The sequence below is a fragment of the Syngnathus acus genome, chromosome 1 (genome assembly GCF_901709675.1).
Source record: "Syngnathus acus chromosome 1, fSynAcu1.2, whole genome shotgun sequence".
NCBI lineage: Eukaryota > Metazoa > Chordata > Actinopteri > Syngnathiformes > Syngnathidae > Syngnathus > Syngnathus acus.
In genome coordinates, this window is record NC_051087.1 from 9,912,220 (window position 1) to 9,933,572 (window position 21,353).

General features: G+C 40.9%; 2 protein-coding genes across 9 annotated transcripts; both read left to right on the forward strand.

The window, feature by feature from the left end:
- Window positions 1-617: 617 nt before the first annotated feature.
- On the forward strand, window positions 618-11,321 carry LOC119123936 (interleukin enhancer-binding factor 3-like). 4 transcript variants are annotated; one of them, XM_037253359.1, is made up of 20 exons: window positions 618-724; window positions 988-1,142; window positions 1,602-1,710; window positions 3,270-3,457; window positions 3,571-3,739; window positions 3,998-4,136; window positions 5,710-5,801; window positions 6,157-6,252; window positions 6,631-6,742; window positions 6,816-6,913; window positions 7,727-7,835; window positions 7,905-8,039; window positions 8,227-8,417; window positions 8,487-8,594; window positions 8,705-8,839; window positions 8,924-9,070; window positions 9,414-9,540; window positions 9,633-9,671; window positions 10,282-10,641; window positions 10,714-11,321. In XM_037253359.1, exons 2-20 carry the CDS (start codon window positions 1,042-1,044, stop codon window positions 10,821-10,823), a joined length of 2,565 nt encoding a protein of 854 aa, XP_037109254.1. In that variant the 5' UTR covers window positions 618-724; window positions 988-1,041; the 3' UTR covers window positions 10,824-11,321. The 4 variants fall into 4 exon arrangements, with proteins under 4 accessions (XP_037109254.1, XP_037109263.1, XP_037109273.1 ...); XM_037253368.1 differs by having other exon boundaries at window positions 8,708-8,839; XM_037253378.1 differs by having other exon boundaries at window positions 7,727-7,790.
- A 2,341-nt stretch (window positions 11,322-13,662) lies between these two features.
- acp5a (acid phosphatase 5a, tartrate resistant) lies at window positions 13,663-16,176 on the forward strand. Of its 5 annotated transcripts, none has more exons than XM_037258071.1 (6): window positions 13,663-13,807; window positions 14,200-14,293; window positions 14,347-14,564; window positions 14,673-14,797; window positions 15,207-15,552; window positions 15,616-16,176. In XM_037258071.1, the coding sequence occupies exons 2-6, from the start codon at window positions 14,203-14,205 to the stop codon at window positions 15,853-15,855; spliced, it is 1,020 nt and encodes a 339-aa protein (XP_037113966.1). In that variant the 5' UTR covers window positions 13,663-13,807; window positions 14,200-14,202; the 3' UTR covers window positions 15,856-16,176. The 5 variants fall into 5 exon arrangements, with proteins under 5 accessions (XP_037113966.1, XP_037113987.1, XP_037113975.1 ...); XM_037258092.1 differs by having other exon boundaries at window positions 13,664-13,807; window positions 14,365-14,564; XM_037258080.1 differs by lacking the exon at window positions 13,663-13,807 and adding an exon at window positions 13,959-14,064.
- Window positions 16,177-21,353: the final 5,177 nt, after the last annotated feature.

Below are 21,353 nucleotides of genomic sequence, written 5' to 3' on the forward strand. Positions count from 1 at the left end.
GGCCCGGGGCCAGATCCGGCCCGTTGCATCATTTTATGTCGCCCGTGAAAGCAAATTATTTGATGATTTTGTGTGATAATAATTTGAGGAGAAGATGAAACATTTGTCACCGACCTAACGGCCCTCCGAAAGAAGCCGCATTTACAAAGTGGTCGTCGATAAAATTAAGTTTGACACCACTGATGAATACGATTCACAATCTCTAAGCTTTTATATCAAAACAATCGTAACTTGTCTTGGTATGTTTTGAAGAACGTCAGACGTGCTATTAGGCCTTGGCTACGATGTAAATGTTCGTTGTAAGATTCGTATATCCAATTTAAAGCCATGTTATTTTGTTAAGATATTAACTTGTCTGTATTATTTAATGTTGATGCAGTGTTTGTTTCCTCTATCACAAATGACAACCGCAACAGGTGGAATTTATCCTAAAAAAGAAATTCTTTCATTTTGTCAGCACTACCTGACCATTTGCTCCGAACGTGTTAAGTGACAGTGTTAATAATAATAATTATTGACAGCAAGTAATTAATATGACAATAACTAAATATCGTGAAAACTGCAATCTCTCGCTTGATACTGACAAGCACCACACAAAAAAGACAAGCGCGCAGGTTGATGACGTCAAATAAAGTCGACTCATCCTGAATAGCTAACGACTAAACGATAGCAACGTTTTCGTCGGAAAGATTGACATTATAAATCCGTTTTTATTTTTGTGAAGGTAAGCCGTTTACACACAGAACAATTATTTTAGAGACGCGGTAATGATATAATGATAAATGACTGTGTTTTCTAGCAACCTTGACCTCGATAACCGTGATCATATTTTAGCCAGCTAACTAGCAACGCCAATGCTAGCTTAGCTAGTTTCCAAGGAGCCTCTTTACTATTTGTATGCCTTTAATCAAAGAGACACATTCCGAAGCATTCATGTTTTGGTTTACACAAGAGTTATACACCCGCACTACTGCCTTTGAAATAAAGGGAGAAGAGTTTTCGAGTCCAGGTGGTAGCATCGATCTGTGACACCGTGATAGCATGGCGGCTCGATGGGATGAACATCAGGCTTACGACGAGCTTCTGCACTGGGACAGCCTCATCCAACAAGGCCGCCGGTTACTACCGCACGAGTTTGACAGGTACATCAAAACACATTACTTTTAAAAGTACATTAAATATCTTGTGTCGGAAAACACGGACATCAATTGTTACGCATGTGGATTGTGATAATTGCAATCGCTCGGGGCCCACCATACAACACCTCAACTCCAATGCTGCATTATAGTAAAGTGGCAAGTTTTAGTCTTCCGACCACCAAGCAGAAAAAGCGCAATGGAACTGCACTTTCAACATGGAGGTACAATTCGAGAAGTGGGAGAACAAATACAGCATCTCTCCGCCTTCACCGAAATGTTTTTATGTGACGTCATGTGACAATGTTGTTTACATTCACCTGTAACCCTCTGCTGCATAATGTATGGGGCTTTGAGATTTGTACCAGAACAGTGATCAACACAGAATATTCTGCTTGCAATGCTTATCTTTGCAAAATGTGTGCATCTTCTTGTCTCATCTGAGCTCTCATCTAAATCTTGCAGATATGAGGAACTGCGTTACTGGTACGACTGTCGGTGCTATGAGGAGGAGCTGAGACATTACCATGACTACATTTCTACAATGGAGGCAGCCGATGATCATCATTATCAGGTCTGATTTTACGTGTCACCTCAAAAACTTCACAACCCCAGATCTTGATTTTTAGATGTTCATTCTACTTCCTCGAAGCTGTTAATTTCCATAAAGATAGAAGATATTGCCCCTCTGGAAGTTTGTATCCATGTGCATGTTCCTTGTTTTGGTCCACTTTTCAATTGTTTACAAACTTCGCGTGATTCCGAGGAATAAATATAGTTAGCTTAACCCAGTGGTTCTCTCAACCTTATTTCAATCTACCTTCTGCAAAATATTTTTCTCAGCCAAGTACCAAATAAACAGTGTGAATCATTTTTGAATGGGGAAAAAAAATAAAATTGCTGTGCCGTCTATTCGAATTATTAAAATTTGGAACTCCAATTTGTGGTGGTATTGCTACAACTATTTGGAAATTTAGCAAAAAGAGACAAATAGATAATAACAAAGATTTGTGCATTACTTTTTAAATATATTTTAAAGTCTCACGTTACCCCCTGAGGTGTCTTAGGAAGTTACAGAAATAAAACTGGGTGGAGCCAGATAAGTTCTTTGTAATTCCACCCACTCCCTTTGAACATATAGAGAATGTTAGATCTTTGATGCTCTGATTTTTATTTTTTTCTCCGTGCTCTAGAAGGGCTATCACGTTACTCCATTTGAGAACCACTAGCCTAACAAATAAACAGTGGTTATTTGATGCAATGGTGGGCCATTGCCACAATTTCACGCAAGTGGCCACTAAGGCTAATCCATTAATCTGTCAATTAATCAAGGATCGAGTTAAAAATAAAAAAATTATTTTCCTTAAATTCAGATCTAGTCACCGGTTTGGTTTACATGTTAGGAATTAGGCATAAACGTTGACCATTGTTTGACAAAGTAAAAGCTGATTTTTGCAAGTGTTTTACTTTTATTCAACACATGAGTCCGCTTCCATGGAGAAGTAAAAAAGATTGAGGGTATTTACTGTTGAGAGGCTGAATTTACAAGGATTTTGTCTGTTTTAAATTCAACAAGCCCTGTAAATGATTATTATTAAAATATTTATTAATTTGATAATCAATTAGTTGTCAAATAATAATCATTGCACCTCAGATCTCTACTGGCCACTGATCATTTGTCTGTTTTCTAAAACCATTTCTCCAGTTTGGGGAATATGGAGTCCATTTCAACTGACTTGGAGCGAAAGGTGAACTCCTGGTTTCTAGTCAATTCTGAGGCAAGTGGAGAGAACTTAGTGGGTGTTGATGCTATCTTTACTGCACAAAGACTAAACTTAAGGCACTTTTCCGTTAGCCCCCTCTCCACTCGGAATTGTCTTGACTCGGCTTGCTCCATGTGAACCACAACAGTACTAGTTTGGCCTCGGATCATTTGTCGCTTGTTTTTAGTCAGCTGTGATTGGCTGCAGCTTCTTCGTCACTCCAAACAGGGAAAGTGGTTTACTCAAGGGATTAATGGACCTATTGGCCTTTTGATGATGAGACCATGATCATTCCTTTGTGACTTTTGTTTCACAAAATGTTTGTATTTTTCCCTTTTACCCCCCCCCCAACCCACATACTCAACCAAAGGTCGTTACACACAACCAGACACAATGTGGGCCAAATGATCGCCGTGTGATGGCCAAACACGCTGAAATCTACCCCTCTGCAGAGGAGCTAGAGGCAGTTCAGACAATTGTCTCTCATGTGGAGTGTGCATTAAAGGCTGTATCTGAGAAAATGGATACCCCGGATAAAGGAACTCAAGAGGTCGAAAAGTAAGTTACTTCAATGTATATTTCTAGTTGGTACACATGACACTATGGATTCATGTTCAACATGTGAATCCTCTGCTCTTTTAACTTTTTTCCCCTTTTTGATTTGTTGAAAGTGCTGATGCACAAAAACACGCGGTGCATGGCATCATGAGGGTGGGTCTGCTGGCCAAGGGACTTTTGCTCAAAGGAGACCTGAATCTGGAACTGGTGCTGCTTTGTCTCAACAAGCCAACCGTCACGGTGCTGAACCAGGTGGCTGAGAGTCTACGGGCCCAGTTAGAGGTACAACTGCATCATGTACATGTACACTCGCATTGAATTTTGTGCTAATTTGCAGCATTTGAAGTTGACATATTCACATGAATAATGCAGAAGAATGAATGCCGTTTCATGTCATCGAGTAACGTGAAGCTCGCTTACATGAAGCGTCCCGGTCATATGGTTACCTTGCATTGGAAACCCCGCCCAGTTGCGTGGATGAAAAATTGTGTTCCTCTCCATCATTTAATTTGCCCATCCCTGTGTTCCTCTTTGCAACAGATTGAGTCAGCCGGGTTGTACACAGTGACCCCTTGTCCAACGGATGCAGCCATTATAGTGGAAAGCACCAAGGAGTTTTCTCTAACGCTCACCCTCCATCTCACATCTCCTCAAGTCAGAGTGGAGGATCAAGAAGAGCGTGAGTGTACACTAGAGAAGTTCTAACACGGGTCAAATGGGTGTGCGCACACCCTGGACCGTTCCACTGACGTAGTATTAAAACGCCATCCAAGTTGTAAATGTTTCACGTTATTCATGTCGATAATTACTCAGTTCTTTTAAAAAAAAAAAAAATAGGGGAAAAACTTCAATGCCATCCCTTAATTGAAGTCTTCCTAGCGCGCTCTGCATGTCCTTGATGCTGAAGGTGTGCATCTGCTCTCACTGCAGCAAAACTGATCACCAGCATCAGCAATGTGAAGCATGAATCAAATGTATTTAGAAGTTTTAAGAGCAGGTTAATTAGCATAAGCTAAAGCCTTAGTAAGGCGAGGGACCAGTACTGGTACAGTTAATGAACCGGAGCTGCACTCTGAACTGTTCATGCATGTTCATGTTTTTAAGCAGGAGTGCACAAAACTGCACATAAGCGGTGCACAAGTGTGCATGGATACTGAAATTAGCCAGGTGCGTGCCTCAGAAATGCGCATTAGCGTTCCAAGCTTATTGCAGCCACACATGTTATTGCAGCTCAGTTCTCACTGTCTTACAGTCCAAGACAGCAGCCACAATATTTGCTTCTTCGAGGTACATTCAGAATAAAAGACAACCAAAGCATAGACTTTAAATGTTTCTGTAGATGTGGTAACACAGATGTGACTCATTCAACACACATTACAATTTGGCAACCAACTTCAAAATAACCGTAGTGATGTAACATCAGTTACCGTAGTGACCAAAAATTGTTTTTTTCTCTTTCCTCAGGTGAGGAATAGTTTTAGCGTTGAAATAAAACAAAAAACTTATTTTACTTTACGTAAGACTTGTAACTGTTGCACATGATGCTGCTTTGTGTGTGGGCTCGGAGTGAAAAGGTACTTTCATGCAACATCATAAAGAAATGGTCGAATTCCAGTATATCATCGATAACCATGCACTTTTATTTTTACAAAGAAGCATTTTTTTATGAAAGGTAGACGCCATTTTAGCAATCCTTACTCAGTGTAGTGGCTGTTGCTCTACCTGCTGATTGTTGAATCTTGTTGTTTCTTTTTACAAGACTAGCATAGTCATTGAGCCTCACAGTATTGACTAAGCAAAGACCAGCGTGTGACCAATATTTATCCTCTCATCAGTTTTGCTGCAGAGTAGAGCAGGCGTGGAGGTTTTGCCTGTGCTTTACAACTGATTGACTTGTAGTTTGTCAAGTTTTTTTTTTTTTTAGGACGGCTGGACCTTTGACCAACTGGACATGCTGTCTCAGGATGGGGGAAAGCAGCCCGCCCGAGCCACTGAGCTAAGGAAAGAGGGGGTCTTTGAAGCAATGTTACGCCAGAAACATAGTCTGCAAACAAAAACCTGTCAGGATGGCACAATTATAATGGCTATGTTATGATAAGTGACCATTTGACTCAAAGATGTTCTTATGGCTGTTAGACCTCCTCTCCTTGCTGCTTCGGGTTTGTGGAGGGCTGCTGCTCCCTAAGCTGCAAGACAGAATCAACCCCCTTGGTCAAACTGTACCTTTTCTTCTTACTCCACCTCGTCAATAGAATCGCTAACAGACAACGATCTGCCGGACGTTCTGGACAGACAGAAATGCCTAAGTTCCTTGGCGTCTCTCCGCCACGCCAAGTGGTTCCAGGTTTGCATTCACGTCATTATTTGTACGTAAACGTTCAACTGTATCTTTGAATGCCTTTGATTTTCTCTCCCTAAGGAGAAAAACAAACATTTTGAGTGTCAGTTGTTGTATTCGATCATCTTGAAAGTGTCGCTTTGACTAGTTGAAGTCATGACAAATGAACTGCTCCTTCATACCAAATTACAGACCGAGCGGTTCCTTTTTTTTTTTCTAACACAACAGCGCATCCGAACCTTACCGGTCATTTCATCGTGATTTTCTCGCCGCCCCGTGCTTTGCTCTTGGTCTTTGGAAGAAATGAGTAAAAGAATGGCCTTGATGCAGTTTTACTCAGCTACCTTGTTTGTGTCTCCAGGCCAAAGTGAATCACCTGAAGTCTGCTGATATTGTGATCCGGGTCTTGAGGGATTTATGTATCCGTGTACCGACTTGGGAACCGCTGTCAGGATGGGTAAGCATATGCCTAAATAAATAATAGAATGCCTTGAACAAATATTTACCTGCCTGGCTTTTTTGTATCTATTTTGTTATGCTCCAATCTTAATTTGTATTTTATTTGATAGATTTGTGTGAATTAGGCTATTGTTGAAGTGAAATGACTAATGCGTGTATTTGAAGAAAGAAATTATATGTAACTGAAAATTGACATGTATTCACCCCCAATGTTACGATGTCCCTAGAAACTGATGTGACCAATTACCTTCAAAAGTCACATAATTAGTCAAAAGAAATGTGTATTTCAGCTTTTGATAATGAACGCATACTTATAGTGAAATTTAGTTTTGCTTTGAGTGTTTCCATTATGGTACTGTACTCTGTTCCTGCACAGATTCTTGAATTGATTGCAGAGAAGGCCATCAGTACATCTGAGAGAGCACTGGGCCCAGGCGAGGCGTTCCGCAGGGTTCTTGAGTGCCTTGCCTCTGGGATCCTCTTGGCTGGTAAGCCTCGAATATTTGTGACATTATGAGAATGAAATTGGCTATGCGAATTCGACTTGACATTTGTGCGTAGACGGTCCTGGAATTAAAGATCCCTGTGAGAAGGAACCCATTGATGTCCTTGAAAGTCTCACCCTGCAACAGCGTGAAGACACAACTCAGAGTGCTCAGGTAAAGTGAGTTAGCATATTGACAAGTGTTGTAGATTCATGCCAGGGATGGCTTGATCCGATCGTGTGATCAGAAATTGGGGCTGATTGATCAAATGATAGATCGTTGCCATTTGCGTGATGTAAAATCGGGGCTTATGTTACTTTAAGCTGATTGGAGTTCGGTTCAAAAGGATGAGCTTTCTTTATTTATTGAAATTATATAGGTCACAAAATGAACATATAATCCTAAACTATAAATATCTTGTCATGGAACAGTCTAAATTCCTATTACACAGTGTCACAAACACTAAACCATTGCTCTTGCACGGAAATTATGATGAGCCTGCTTTTTGGCGAAGCGCAGACAAGACTAAATTCAGGTGCATTGGAAGTAAGGCTGCTTTGTGCACGGCACAAACAAGAGATGAAAATAAAGCTACGGTCATTTTTACACCAAGCACACGGGCGCCAGTCGACCAAAATAGGGCCTGAAATCTCTCATTTTGGATCAGTCAGCCATAAGGAGTAAACTGATGTCATTTTCACTTGACAGCAAATGGCAAAATGGCTACCCCATGAGATGGTTTGAAACGATGTATTTTTCCACAAACGCAATATCAATTGGAATGCCTTGTTTAGATGCGTGGGAGTGCATTGGACACATTAGCATTAGGAAATTTTTGGACTTCACTTCCTCTTTAATGCATTACAGAAATATCTGTTCATGATTCATACTGGCAGATATTTTAAAGCAACTTCTCGAGCTCAGGTGCCAAAAAGTTGTCATCATGACATTCCTAATTAATGCTATTTATTTTCTTTCTTTCTATAGTTGGCATTAAGACTGTGTGCCTTTGGAATGATGTACAAAGTTTTGGGAATCGAAGCAAAACCTGGTAGGCCATGGAAAGCACGAGGAGCCGGTGCAAAAATCTTCTCTGGTATTTTTGTGCTTTATACTTATTAACAATTTTATCTCTGTTTCTTATGTCCCTTTCTATTCAATCCAGCCCATGAAGAGGGCAGACCCTCTCCACCACTTAAGAGATCCTACAATGAAATGGCACCAGGAAAGGATGGGTCCTCATTAAATAGCAAACAGAGGAAGTTCCTCAAATTCCAGAAGCGGTTTCCTCGGAAGTCATGTATGTCATCTATGACCCACTCTTCATGCACTTTAACAAAACAAAAAAAAACACAGGCAAGACATTCTGTTAAAATGCTTGCCCAACCTGAACGGTTTAGCCAGAAAAGAAAAAAAACAAAAGCACCATCAATTTTTTAGTGCATATGTTATTGGGAGAAAAAAAAAAAAATCTGTGTTCCCTCTAGTGACAGATGATTTGACCATGAATGCTGTGATGCGACTGAACCAGTTCCGACCGGGCTTGGAGTACCGCCTGACCTCCCAGACAGGTCCAGTCCACGAGCCAGTATTCAGCATGGCTGTTGATGTAAATGGGAAAACCTATGAGTCTACCGGGCCCTCGAAACGTTCTGCCAAGCTTAATGTAGCCAACAAGGCAAGTTGATTTTAATGTAAACAATTAAAAGACAGAAGCTAAACTGATTCACTTACTCATATTCTATAGGTCCTGCAAGATCTCGGTCTTCCAACAGGCTCAGATTCCAAGTTCGAGTCCAAAGCCGATGAGGGCCAAGAAGTAACTTCTACAACTGGCTCCAACGCATCAGAAGATGTATGTAAAAGCGCTGCCTCGCTCATGCTCTTAACAAAATATTTGTTTGCCTAACGACCAAAGCGACCTGGACTAAAAGATCTATCTCTATGCTGTTCACCTGTTAAAAGCAGAGTGGACAAGGTCCTATCTTGACCAAGAATGGGAAGAATCCTGTCATGGAGCTGAATGAGAAAAGACGCAGTCTCAAGTATGAACTATCTGACGAGACGGGTGGCTCTCACGAGAAGTGCTTTGTTATGGAGGTGACCTGATAGCATCCCACACACGTTCCACGTTGGTGCTTAAAAAGTCAAACGTGGGCCGTCACACCTTTCCCTGTCTACCAGGTGGAAGTTGATGGACAAAAGTTCAAAGGGAGGGGGTCGAACAAGAAGGAGGCAAAGGCCTACGCTGCTCTCGCCGCTCTGGAGAAGCTGTTCCCAGAGACACCACTTATGCCCAAGAGAACAAAAAAGCTGACTTACACTGACATGGTAAGCTGCAGCCAACACATGACTAGAGCGGAGCAGTCTTTTACGTTGAGGCTTTTTGGGTGGAGTCCATGTCCAAATTTAATACAGATAAATAAATAGGTCGATGGAGGGAAAGTGAGATTTTTTTTTTTACCTTACACACAAGAAATCCACTAAAAAAAGCATTTTGGAGAAAACAAAAACTAACAAACCAAAACAGTTACATCCCTGAACTGTATAACAAGTGATGTGTTGACATTTCAGAGCCATAGCAGAAAAATAAAGTAAACCCCAACTCATTAATAAATAAGTTGAACATAGATTTGAATTAATGCTGTATCATAATTGGTTTTGGCTTCAACAGCACATCCCAGGCTTCGGGACTATTCGTGGGATCCCTTCAGATTCTGGAACTCCTGACTGGGGCCATGGTAGAGGTCGAGGGAGAGGCCGAGGCAGAGGCTATTCATCAGGACCCATTTACAACAAGAGTAAGGAATTTCTATGCTGTCCCTTTTCAAATACTCTGCACAGTTCATGTGTGAAGTGACTAATAGTGAAAATATTCCCTTTATTTTAAAAGCCAATTACAGTTATGAGAGCAACTCCAGTACAGGCTATCGTAAGTATATCCCAACTGTCTTCCCTCGTTTTTTTTAATATTTGGTACCACTGAAGGTAACGTTCTTACCCCAGTGCTGTTCAAATCGATCAATTGTAACTTAGCAAAACACATAGCTCATAACAAATAGCAAACAGGAGGTTATTGCATTCTATTAGTTCACCACTAGATGGTACTAATTTAATTTACTGGTTTTGATGTCTGTAATCTTATCATTTTTATATGTAAAGCGTTTTGTTACAGCTGCAGCTCTTTTGAAATGCTCTATAGAAATTGTATTGTATGAATAATTGCCCCTTAAGAAAGAAGAACGTCATATTAAAATAATGAAAGGGAATGTAAAAAAATATAGGCTAAGCTGTGTGGATGTTCTGGACACAATAATGGTCATTGTTCTAGCCTTAAACTTGACAGTGATCTTAAATTGAGTTACGTTAGAGTTACTCGCATCACATTTCAACACTGTATCTGATTGTCACTCCAAATTAACTCATAAAAAAGGACCAAATGGCACATAACTCCAAAAGCTCTAACATTTCAGCACTCATAAATCAATTGTATTTGAAATGCTGTTGCATGTTTTTCAACGTGACTCGTCCCTTTCTTCCAGATAAATTGTATGGTAACAATGGAGCCGGAACCACAGTTCCCACTACCAAAGGCGTCAGTACCGTTAATTCTGCCAGCACAGGAGGCAGTACTGGCTACGGCACATTTTACCCAGAGACGAGCGCCACCACCTTCTCCTCGCCGCCCGTCTCAAGTACCAGCACAAGCTCAGCGACAAGTTACAAGTCGGTACCCCCGACTGCTGACCAACAGAGTCCCTACAGTTATGGCTATGGCGAAGAAAAGAAGAAGATGCTTACTCAAGGCCAGACGGAGGTTTCGACACAGGGAAGCAACTACTCCATGTACAGCACTGCTTACCCCAGCACAGCTGTGGGAACCCAAATGTATAGTAGTTACGGTGAGTCATAAGACTTAAAATATCCTGTGTCAGTGGCAAGTTCCAAGATGCTAACAAAATCTCCCTTCACAGCTTGGTCGACTCCGTCAAATTGGAACACTCAGCAGGGCTATGGATCCTACCAGTCCTACACGGGACAAACTCAGACCTCATATCCTGGAAACAGCGGCGCAACTTATTAGTCACGCTCAAGTGCTGCTTTTCTTGGCTCGCTAGGCCACCGAGGTCTGAGTTTTTCACACCCTTAATTAGGATCCCGGCACACCACTTGTGAAGAGAAAAATGTTTAAATGTCTCTCCTACTGGAATGTTTGTTTTGTCACCGCAAATCATGTTTGTGTTTATATCTTGTTTCCTGAAGTGTTTTTAAATATAGATTACTGGTTCTGTGTGCCTGTGTCATATTTTTGATTTAAAGCTGTACTATAAGCTGCTTCTGCATGCATTTGTCCATCTGAAGCTTTATTTACTGTCAGAAACTGTACTAAACACTATCTCAATAAATAACTTCCATTGTAGAGCCCACCTCCAACACACCAGTGAAATTTTCAAGTGTGAAGAGGCTCAGCCTTTATTTCTGTTTAAAATGCCATCAGTGCTACAAATTGTTTTGGAGCAGTTAAAAGTGTCTTCTGCACACTGACCTGTTTGCTCACGTGTCACAATACATGAAGTAATGTGCTCTACATGTCAAGGCATGCTTAGTAAAAACATTGAGAGGAAAGGTGATGCTAAAGTCCACTAGGAAAACAAAAAAAATAGATCCTCAATTTCTCACAATTATTACAGTTAAATGAGACTTTACCTACCTTGACAATGACATTTTCAAGCAGGTATTAAGTATTGGTCTGGCATATTGGCCGTTGAGAGGATTCTCCATTCAATGCAATAATGACTGGATTCAAATGAGTCAACCTCCACCATGATTATTTTGCCATGACTTGTCATTTGTATATAGTTAAAATCGGTACTGTTTTTATGTGTTAGCTGAATCTACTTCATATTTGCTTTGTCAATGTGACAGTCTTGACCATTGTGTTGTTTTTTTACGTGTCAAATTAATTTTATTTGCTGACCATGTCGGAATGGTTTAACATCAGAGGGCCATTTTAACTGTGAAAAACAATACTTTTTGCCATGTTGGAGGTTGACATGTTTTGTTCCAGTGTGTATTGAGTTAATTATTGAATCGACAGACAGCCTTCCCTATCTCCACCACGAGACGAAGGACATGGATTGATGGAACCATGTCCTGTCGTTTGATGACACCTAGATAAACGTATTTGATTCAGATGGTGTCAAGCATGTGAGGCAGCAACAAGGAGAGGCATGATCTGCATGAGTGCTGCCGACGTTGGGGAAATACAGTTCATTGAGGGAAACAAATGCTAACGTGTACTGTGACATACAGAAGCACTACCTCTGAAAACTGCTGCTGGCAGTATTCCAACATTATAACCCCAAAGATACCCCTTAAGATAATGGCTGCTTTGCTAAAGAGACTAAGGGTAAAAGTAATGGACTGGCCAAGCATGTCTACAGACCTAAACCCTATTGAACATCTCTGGGTCATCCTCACGTCTAATATTTACCAGCTCGGTGATCTCATCATGGAGGAGTGGAATAAGATTTCAGTGGCAACCTGTGAAGCTCTGGTGAACTCCATGTGCTGGAAAATAATGGGCACACAAAATATTGATACCTTCTGGGGCATTTTTATTTTGTACTCCACTTTTGCTGCCAGGGGCTTAGCCACTAATGGCTTTTTTTAAGGGAACATTTGGACTGTTCTCAAAACTTTATAGTGACTACTTTTCATCGTCTTTTTTTTAGTGTTGCCCCATGAAAAGTAGAATTAAATAGCTACAGAAAGGTGAGGGGTATATTCAATGAGATGGTATGAAAGAGGGATACACGCACACACATCAAACAGATGTTGTGACCGTGTTTGGGCCCTTGATGTCATCAAGTGTCATGATCCTTTATTTAGTCATATAGGGTTGGGCGTTCTTTCATTACTGAGTTGCTCGGTGACATATCGTCTACTTTTCTTTCATCAGCTGCTGCCTCAAGCCCTGCTCTCTGTTACTTTGAAGGACTTTGCCACCGTATCCTGTCTGCTTCTGGATCCAAATTCTGCTCCGTACGTCACAGTACAACCAAGCAGACTCAATCCGCCATCAGTGCTCCTCGGTGCAATGCTTGGCAGACATGGGGAGCACCTCCTGATGGAGGTTATGGACTCGATTTGAAACCTTTCCACCAGCGTCAACTCAATGGCCGTCCAGTTGATGCCCAGTGCTTCCCTGCAGACTTCACCACCTTTTCCAACCCATGCCATCACCTCCAATCAGATAGTGAGCATCTCACCTGCTCCTGCTTCGCCTTCGTCACATGAACATTCCTCAGCGGAGGTAGGGGTCGTGACACATTTCTGCTAAACTCATAGTTGGTTTTTGTGCAGCACATTTGGAGGTTCTTGTCAAGTTGGCATATGTTATTGCTGAGCAGGAAGGTTCCTTGCAGGTATCAAAGTCAGGCATTAAAATCATTCCCTTTTTACTCTTAAGAGATGCGTAGTCGTTCGGAAAATGGCTAATGTCTGCATCTTAGTTCAGGATTTGGGCCTCAGAGAGCGTGGAATGTGGCTTGATGACAGACAGCTTTTGTTTGTTCCTGGAGTTCACGAACATCCACGAGGTTCATCCACAATCACCAACGGCTGTGTTGTGACTGCATTTGGGGTCTTGACAATTGGAACAGGCTCGGATATGACTTGATGACTTACAGTATTTAAGCCCAATTCGCTGACAGACACATTGTCACTGTTGTTACCCTGTATTTTTGTAAATAAAAACGTCCGTGTCCTGTCTGCTTCAAGGTCCAAATTCTGCTCCTTAGTCACAACAACTAAAATTGGCAAAAATGAAGAAGGACAAATAGTGAAGTGGAAATATAGTGGCGTCTGGACTTCCTACAATAAAAAAACAGTTGTAAATCACAAGGTCAAGGCCAGTCTCCAATCCCAAGACTGGTTTCAGTAAACAACGCGTGAGCAGTGGTCATGCCCTGGTGCCGTGGTCCTGCTGATAAAAAGGAGGCGTAAGAGGAGATCTGTGCAGGACAAAGGATCCCATCCTGAGGTTATCCACGCCACTTATCAGCTGTGAGTGATTTGATCTACTTCCTAACTTAACACGCTCCTCGCATGCAGGCTTATATAAAAGCAAGCACATTGCCTGACTAGACAGAAAATGTGTGACTTTATAACCCCCCATCTCCTTCAAAACGTCAGTCATTATCTTATCAGCTTCAGTCCAAGTTTGGGCTGCAAGCAATCACAAGGCGCCGTGAGGCAAAATAGTTAGCATTGTTGCAAGTGGAGCGCGAGGGTACAGGATTCAGGAAGTGGAGGCGTGACAAGTAAGCTTGAGAAACAACTCTTGTCATGCCTTCCTTGTTCCTGTTTTGAGATTTGCGTCTGCCTGTGTTACCAACTTAAGCCTGCTTCTTAATCATGATTTGATCTGTTTTTCATCGATCTTTTTATTTATTTAGAAGATGGCACTGATTCTGCTTGCCTTTCTGCTTGCTGCAATCCCGGCAGCCCACAGCTATCCTGCTACCTTCCAACACCTGAGTGAGGGTCACGGTAAGTCTTGTCTCACTGTCACAGAGGCCTTTCTTTATTAGATTCTTGATTAGATTTGTTTTCTCTGACAGCTAACAGGACCTCCATTAAGTTCCTGGCTTTGGGAGACTGGGGAGGTTTGCCTTACGCTCCATACATGACATCGGTGCAAAAGACTACTGCTGAAGAGATGAACACTGTAGCAGAGCAAATGGGAGCGGACTTTATTCTGGCCCTTGGTGACAACTTCTACTTTAAAGGTGTGGACAGTGTGGATTCTCCAAGATTTAAGGTCAGCCCATTACACATCTCTAGAACTATTTACAGTACTGTATTTGAAAAGCGGAGTTGGTGGTTCTGATTGGTTGATATCTGGATTGAAAAAAAAAAAAAAAAACAGGACACCTTTGAGGCTGTGTACACAGGGGAGTACCTGAATGTCCCCTGGTACGTCATAGCTGGCAATCATGACCATGCAGGAAATGTCAAAGCCCAGATTGAATACACAAAGAAATCTGCAAGATGGTAAGAAAATCAATCTGTCTTGAGGCTACAAATTGAGACTATACTGCAAAGAATGAATGAAAGCCAAAATATGTGGAATTTTAGGTGGTTTATAAAGAAAAACATTTTATAGCAAAATATGGAGTATTGGGATTTATCTATTTTAATATAATAGTTGGCTCAGTGGTAGCGTGGTTAAAGTTTGGGGGTTTGATTCCCTGTCATTGTGACCGTCTCGAAGTATCCTTGAGTAAGGTACTGAACTTCCAGCTACTATGAATGCTCCGCCATCGGTGCTTTAATGAGAAAGCGCTTTGAGGGCCTTACCAGGTCCAAAAGCGCGATACAAGTGACCCTCACCTATTCACCTTATTCCTTTGCGTAAATTCAATGTGTATTAAAAGTTTTGCTGCTTTTCGTTGTTTATTAGGAACTTCCCTTCCTACTACTATGAGCTGGACTTTCGCATCCCTAACACAGACAAGACTCTGACCATCATCATGCTTGACACCGTGATGTTGTGTGGGAACTCCCTCGACTTTGAGGATGGGCAGCCCAAAGGCCCCTTAAGTGCCGTAGATGCCAACCGACAGCTGAAATGGCTGAAGCAAAGGATGGCTCAGTCCAAGGCGGATTTCCTCCTGGTGGCCGGTCACTACCCGGTGTGGTCCGTGTCCGAGCACGGGCCCACCGCTTGCCTCCTGCAGTCAGTTCGTCCCCTGCTGCTCAAATACAACGCCACAGCCTACTTCTGCGGCCATGACCATAACCTGCAGGTAAAGCCTGTCAAATGGACTGAAATATCCTTCCTGAACTCAAAGCCATAACCTCTCTTGCAGTATATTGAAGAGTCTGAAGTGGGCTACATAGTGAGCGGCGCTGGAAACTTCCTGGATCCGGATATCCGCCACTGGAACAAAGTTCCCAAAGGTTCTGTGAAGTTTTTCACTGGTAGTACGTCCACGTTAGGTGGCTTCGTTCATGCAGAAGTCACGAAGAACAAGATGATGCTCACCTTCTTCCAGGCTAAAGGCACCTCTCTCTATCGTGCCGTGCTCTCACCAAGGAATGGCAAATAAATGACAAAGGAGCTTCACCTTTGCGTCCAAATTTTGTTTTTTTAAACAAATATGTTAAGTCTAATTTTCCAGAATAAATCAATATTTTGAAGGCATACTTAGACTGAATTTATCTGAAATAAATGGCCTTTTCTCCAAGGCTAAGAGTTCTGTATTAATTGAAATTGTGACAAAGTACAGCTGCCCAACAATTTTTGAATGAACAAATTTCACTTTCTAAACAATTTCAATTTCTTGTTTGTAATGACAAAACTGAAAAAAAAAGTCACATTACTTGCATTTCTGGCAAATGGAGTTTCAAATAAAGGTGGGTTAACTCACTACCTACAGTCTAATTTTGCCATGCACGTCATATGTCGTTTCAGGTGGCGTGTAAAATCGCTTGTAAAATCCTAGAGTGAGAAATGAGAAACATTTGTATATTTATGGTTCTGTCAACATAATTTTGTATTTGTCTCAAAGCATCACTGCTCTTCAGTCGAAAGGTTTGTGGGGTACAGGGCCTCCATGTAACACTTGCACTTGTAGACAAGACTGTGCCCTTTCGCTAAACGACTATTGTTCCTGTCACTCTTATGTGAATATGTTCATTTTGAAAATAAAACTTGATCTTGTCACTGTGCCCTACAATATCCCCAACTTGAAAAAAAGAATATTTTGGGTGAAGATTCAGGATGAACATTTGCACCAATTGTGCTTCATACCTTTCTGTGACTCTTCCAGTCTCTGTTTCTACTTGTTTATTATATTGCGATATTTAGCTCAGTGGCTACTTCCCTACAAAAACATCCCATTTAAAACATCGCAATGTGGAACTACTGTTCATCAGGTAGTAGATATTGTTTTGGTCTCATGATGTCCAAATGAGAATTACATAATCAAGAGGACTGTTTAAAAACTAATTATAATTGAATTATAATTGAATCAAATAACTCCTGAAATTAGCTTTTTTTTTTTTTGGTAGGGAACAGTAAAGTTGTGTGAAAAGAAACGATAAACAATTCGAGTTAGGCATTCAAGTTTAGATCACCTACAAAGGTTATATTTTAGGTTCATCCTGAAATTTCATCAAAAAGCTGAATATTTCTAACGTAATGTATAACAATATATTTCTAATGTCACTAGGTACATTATGCTGGATATCCTTAAGTAACCTGTGCTGACTAAGGACAATTTTAAGTTCTCTCCTCACCTCCACACGGACTGCCAGGTGAGGATTGGACAGATTGGCACAGAGATTCAAAGGATATAGTTAGTCCACCAATGACTGTTCCGCTGAGGGACGACAGGCTTAATTTATAGTACAAGTTTTTTTTTACCTCTCACTTTACTGATGCGTTTGAGCATTTGGAGTTATTTCATTCAGAGTCTCACTAAAATGGTCAATTTTACTAATCGCTATGTTACTGCTATTCCTATATCTGGCTCGTGTTTTGAGTGATTGTGAACAATCCGATCAGTGTGGGTACAAGCCTGTTGGTGACATGCCTGCCAGGTTCAGACAGCAATCAGGTTAAGCTGTCAAGTGTGACTAATGGACAAATAAGGATTCCTTAATCCCCCCCTGATGTAACCTATGCAGTAGGCTACATGCCTTGTGAATGTTACTGCTGAGCAGACACTTTTATCTCATGTTATCTCCCAGCTAGCTGGCTCTCAGATGAATTTGATATCTGATTGGTAAAATGCACATGGAAGATGAAATGGAAAATAAATAAATGCATGAATAAATACATAAACGAACGAACACATCCATCCATCCATGGACGGACGGACGAATAATATGAAAATAGAATTATTGTGGCTGCAGAAATCTCCATCAATCATAATCTAATAAACCCGCACTCACATCCATGTTATACGTTCTTGTAAATGTCATGTTTAAGAACAACTAGCTGGTTCTTAAATGTCACAACAGTAACTAGTTAATGTGGAGCACGCAACAATAGGCTATGCATACTGTAGTTGCAAGTGAAACTCTCATATTATTGAAAGGGGTCCTGAAAAAAGAAACATTCCTATAATGAAATAGGAGTGACCACATTGAGTCACTTGTGTGTGTTTGGCAAAGTGTCTGATATTTTCTTTTGTTTGATGATATAAAAAAAGTGGGCAAACAATTCAAAGAATAAGAATTTTAGAAAGGGGCAAAGTACTTTTTTCATGACACTGTATCTGCCCTTAAAAAAAGAAATAAAAGTAGACTAATGAAAGCAACCCTTGACTGAGTAAGTGAGGTGCATCGTTTCCAAATGCCCTGCGATGTTTTAATTCCACAGCTCAAAAGTAATAAAACGGCACCGTATTAAGGCTAAACTGCGCTTCTAATCTTCTCTACCTAATCCCTATATCCCTCACTTAATGTGGACAAGCATGTTGTAACCTTGAAGACTATTTAATTCACTGATGAAACATGACAGAAAAGTGAATACAGGAAAAGACAGTACCGGAGTACGTGTGTGATGTTACGGCATCTGTGTGGTCGTTGCTTCATATAAAATAAACTTTGTGTGAAATATAAATGAAAAAAGTACCACAAGAAAGACAATACCTGTGAGTTTATCGTATACACCACAATTGATAAGTGTTATTCTCAGATCGATAGCTGTGTTCCAACCGGTTCCAACTTTGCCTAATCGGCATAATCTTCTTTTCCATAAAGGGTATCACCTTGTCACCTTGAATTCAGCGCTGACCTCGTCTAATTGAATTATTTCCACCCTATTAGTTGTTAAATCGGGGTGTGCAGTCTTCACTTGGCATGGAACAGCAGCAGTCATCACACTATTGCTACCTCCACCCACTCTGGCCTGGACTAACACTCAGCAGTCTTTCAATCTGGATCTGTAACATTTCCGTTCATTGTTAGCTTGGCAGCAGTCTATCCCAGTCTTTGTTGACGTACACATAATAGCGAGATCCGTTTATTATTGTTGTTGCACATTGGACTTGCGGTTATTTGCTGTGATTGTCGGGGAGCCACTTCACGGCACACTTTTGCCCAGATAAGCAGCACACGAAATAAAAAGATACCAGTGAATATCACTCTCTATGACATCCACATTTTCTGTTGCTTACTTAATTACTATGCTACGTTTGGGAATGTAGTACGTACTTTATAGCAGGAAAATTGTGACTTATAGCCTTTTCCTCCCCGTAGGCACTCACCAAAGAGAAAAAGCTTAACGTCACTCACTGCGTTGATTGTTTCTCTCTCCATTGAAAACGTTTCACATCATTTGATGTGCAAAAATTGCAATCAATCTTGACCAACATTTATGTGGACATTTGTACTACAGGTTAAGATTTTTTTTTCTTTAGATGTCGTAGACTGAACCCACCAGTTGGGAATCATTGAGGGACAGGTAGTTGCTGGACATTCATTGAGAGGCTCCAACATAAAAGAAAAGGGAGGAAAGGTGACTTCATGCGTCACTCGCCTTTGGGAGTGGCTGATTGTAGGATGGGCTGCCACTGGCAAGGTTGGAGGGAAAGAAAGAGGGGATGTACGGCATGACCCCTATCAGCGGGCTGGTCAATGGTGTCTCTGAAGGGGCTGTCATGGGGATGATGACGTCATCCTGGTCCCACACGTGGAAGGCATTGGGGTGTGAGTGGCTGAGGGAAGGGGTCATTTGGAGCGGGCTGACCCCCTCCATCACGCCATCTTTCTTCACATCCTCATCGACCGGACCCAGCAAACAGTCTGTGGGTGGATAACAAATGGCAGACAATGAACGATAACCACGTATGGCACATAGCATTAAAAGGGAAGTAAAAAAAAATCATAAAAATATGTTCTATGTGCGCCCAATGTCTAAACACATTCTGATTGCGTTTGTGGAATATGAATTAAGCGAGAAATGATTTATATGCTTAATCTCTAAATTCCAAAACAATAGCTTTTTACTTCTTTGTCGATATGGGCTTGTTACTTTTCCACCCGTTGACGACAACACGAATGTAACAGAGATGAGTAGACAGACATAAAATGATACGCTGTTAATATTTTTGATTGATGTGAACCTATGTGTGTATGTGGCAAGTCAAGGGAATTAACTGCTACATCCTCACTATCATTAGTGACTAGAATTAGACAGATAATAATTGTCTGGACTCACTCAGGCTAAATGTACCACACACTGTATCTGATGTTACACGGATATGAGTACTCGAGCTGTTTTCCTCAATTCAGATAACAAGCCTACCATATCAGAAAACCTCCATCATTGTACCATTAGGAGAACTTTTTGAGTTTGAGTGATTACCTGCGATATCCAGTAGGAGGTCTTTTATGAGATGACCCACAATAGCGTAAGCCACAGAGACCACAACCACGGCTGCCACAAACACGTAAAAAACGGATTTAGGTAGCTGGATGATGTCCCTTGAAGGAGGCTTGTATTCCTCATACATTGGGTCGATGTTCTGGACCAGATACTGGAAGGAACGTCCCCCTCCTTCTTCTGTATTGTAAAAGCTATCCATATTCCCAAAGTAGGAAGCGTCAAAGTTTTACTCTAATAAATTCCAAATCAATCTTGCAGGTGATGCATATGGGGGGGGAGAAAAAAACCAAAGCTCTTTAGTCAAGATTAATAACACAGAGAAGAAATTTAAACCTACCTTTACATAATATGTTTTGGCAGTTGTTGAACGTTCAGGTATTTCACCATATTTTCTCATGATTGCTTCATCCTGTACCAAAAAGACATCAAATTGTCTGTCTCTGCTCCACTGGGATAATCCAGACTGCAGGCTGCACCGCACGAGTGAGCAAAAGGGGGAGGAAATACGGGATTATACTTCCAATTAGCAAACCTGGACCTCTTCAATTCCCATTCCAGACAGATAAACCCATGTCAAGCACCAGAAGCAGTGTCTCCACAGTGAGATTCACAGATATAGAAGCAAAAGAAACACATGTTGTGGTTGTACTTACAGCTGCAATTGTTGTGAAATGAAATTAAATGAAATAAATTTGTATTGTGTCGTATCGCATTGCATCGCATCAAATCTTATTTATTGTATACATATTATTGCACAATTTTTTGGTTTTGACATGGATATTATGACACACCGTGTACAAATTCTTAGTCAATATTTACAATTAAAATTAATATTCAAAATCAGAGTGATTATAATCATGGCATTGAAAATATTTTTTTTTCAGTCCATTTTTTTTTTCTCTTAAAACCAGGTCTTAATTGAAAGCTGGTATCGTGTAGAATGTAAAACAGGTAAGAAACTCAACATTTGGTTTCTGTGGCAATAGAAAAATCACTAATTTCACTCCAAATTAATGTAGTCGAAAATATGCCAATGTTGGAAATTTTGAATTTGATTTATTTACAAACTGATTTTCCACAAAGGGTCTAGTTCAAAAGCTTTTGCAGTGTGCACTTTGAGATAGGTCCAAAATTCCACGTCATTTTCATTTTGATGCAATGGTAACAATATGCGGTGTATATACTGTAGTGTTAACTAAACAAAAGTGT

What these genes read in the sequence shown, in the direction of transcription:
- LOC119123936 (XM_037253359.1), top strand. Translation starts at nt 1,042, where the DNA reads ATGGCGGCTCGATGGGATGAACATCAGGCTTACGACGAGCTTCTGCAC. An exon ending in GCCACGCCAAGTGGTTCCAG is followed by an intron (nt 5,802 to 6,156) that starts GTTTGCATTCAC and finishes TTGTGTCTCCAG; the next exon opens with GCCAAAGTGAATCACCTGAA. An exon ending in GCGGTTTCCTCGGAAGTCAT is followed by an intron (nt 8,040 to 8,226) that starts GTATGTCATCTA and finishes TGTTCCCTCTAG; the next exon opens with TGACAGATGATTTGACCATG.
- acp5a (XM_037258071.1), top strand. Translation starts at nt 14,203, where the DNA reads ATGGCACTGATTCTGCTTGCCTTTCTGCTTGCTGCAATCCCGGCAGCC. An exon ending in TGGATTCTCCAAGATTTAAG is followed by an intron (nt 14,565 to 14,672) that starts GTCAGCCCATTA and finishes AAAAAAAAACAG; the next exon opens with GACACCTTTGAGGCTGTGTA. An exon ending in GCCATGACCATAACCTGCAG is followed by an intron (nt 15,553 to 15,615) that starts GTAAAGCCTGTC and finishes CCTCTCTTGCAG; the next exon opens with TATATTGAAGAGTCTGAAGT.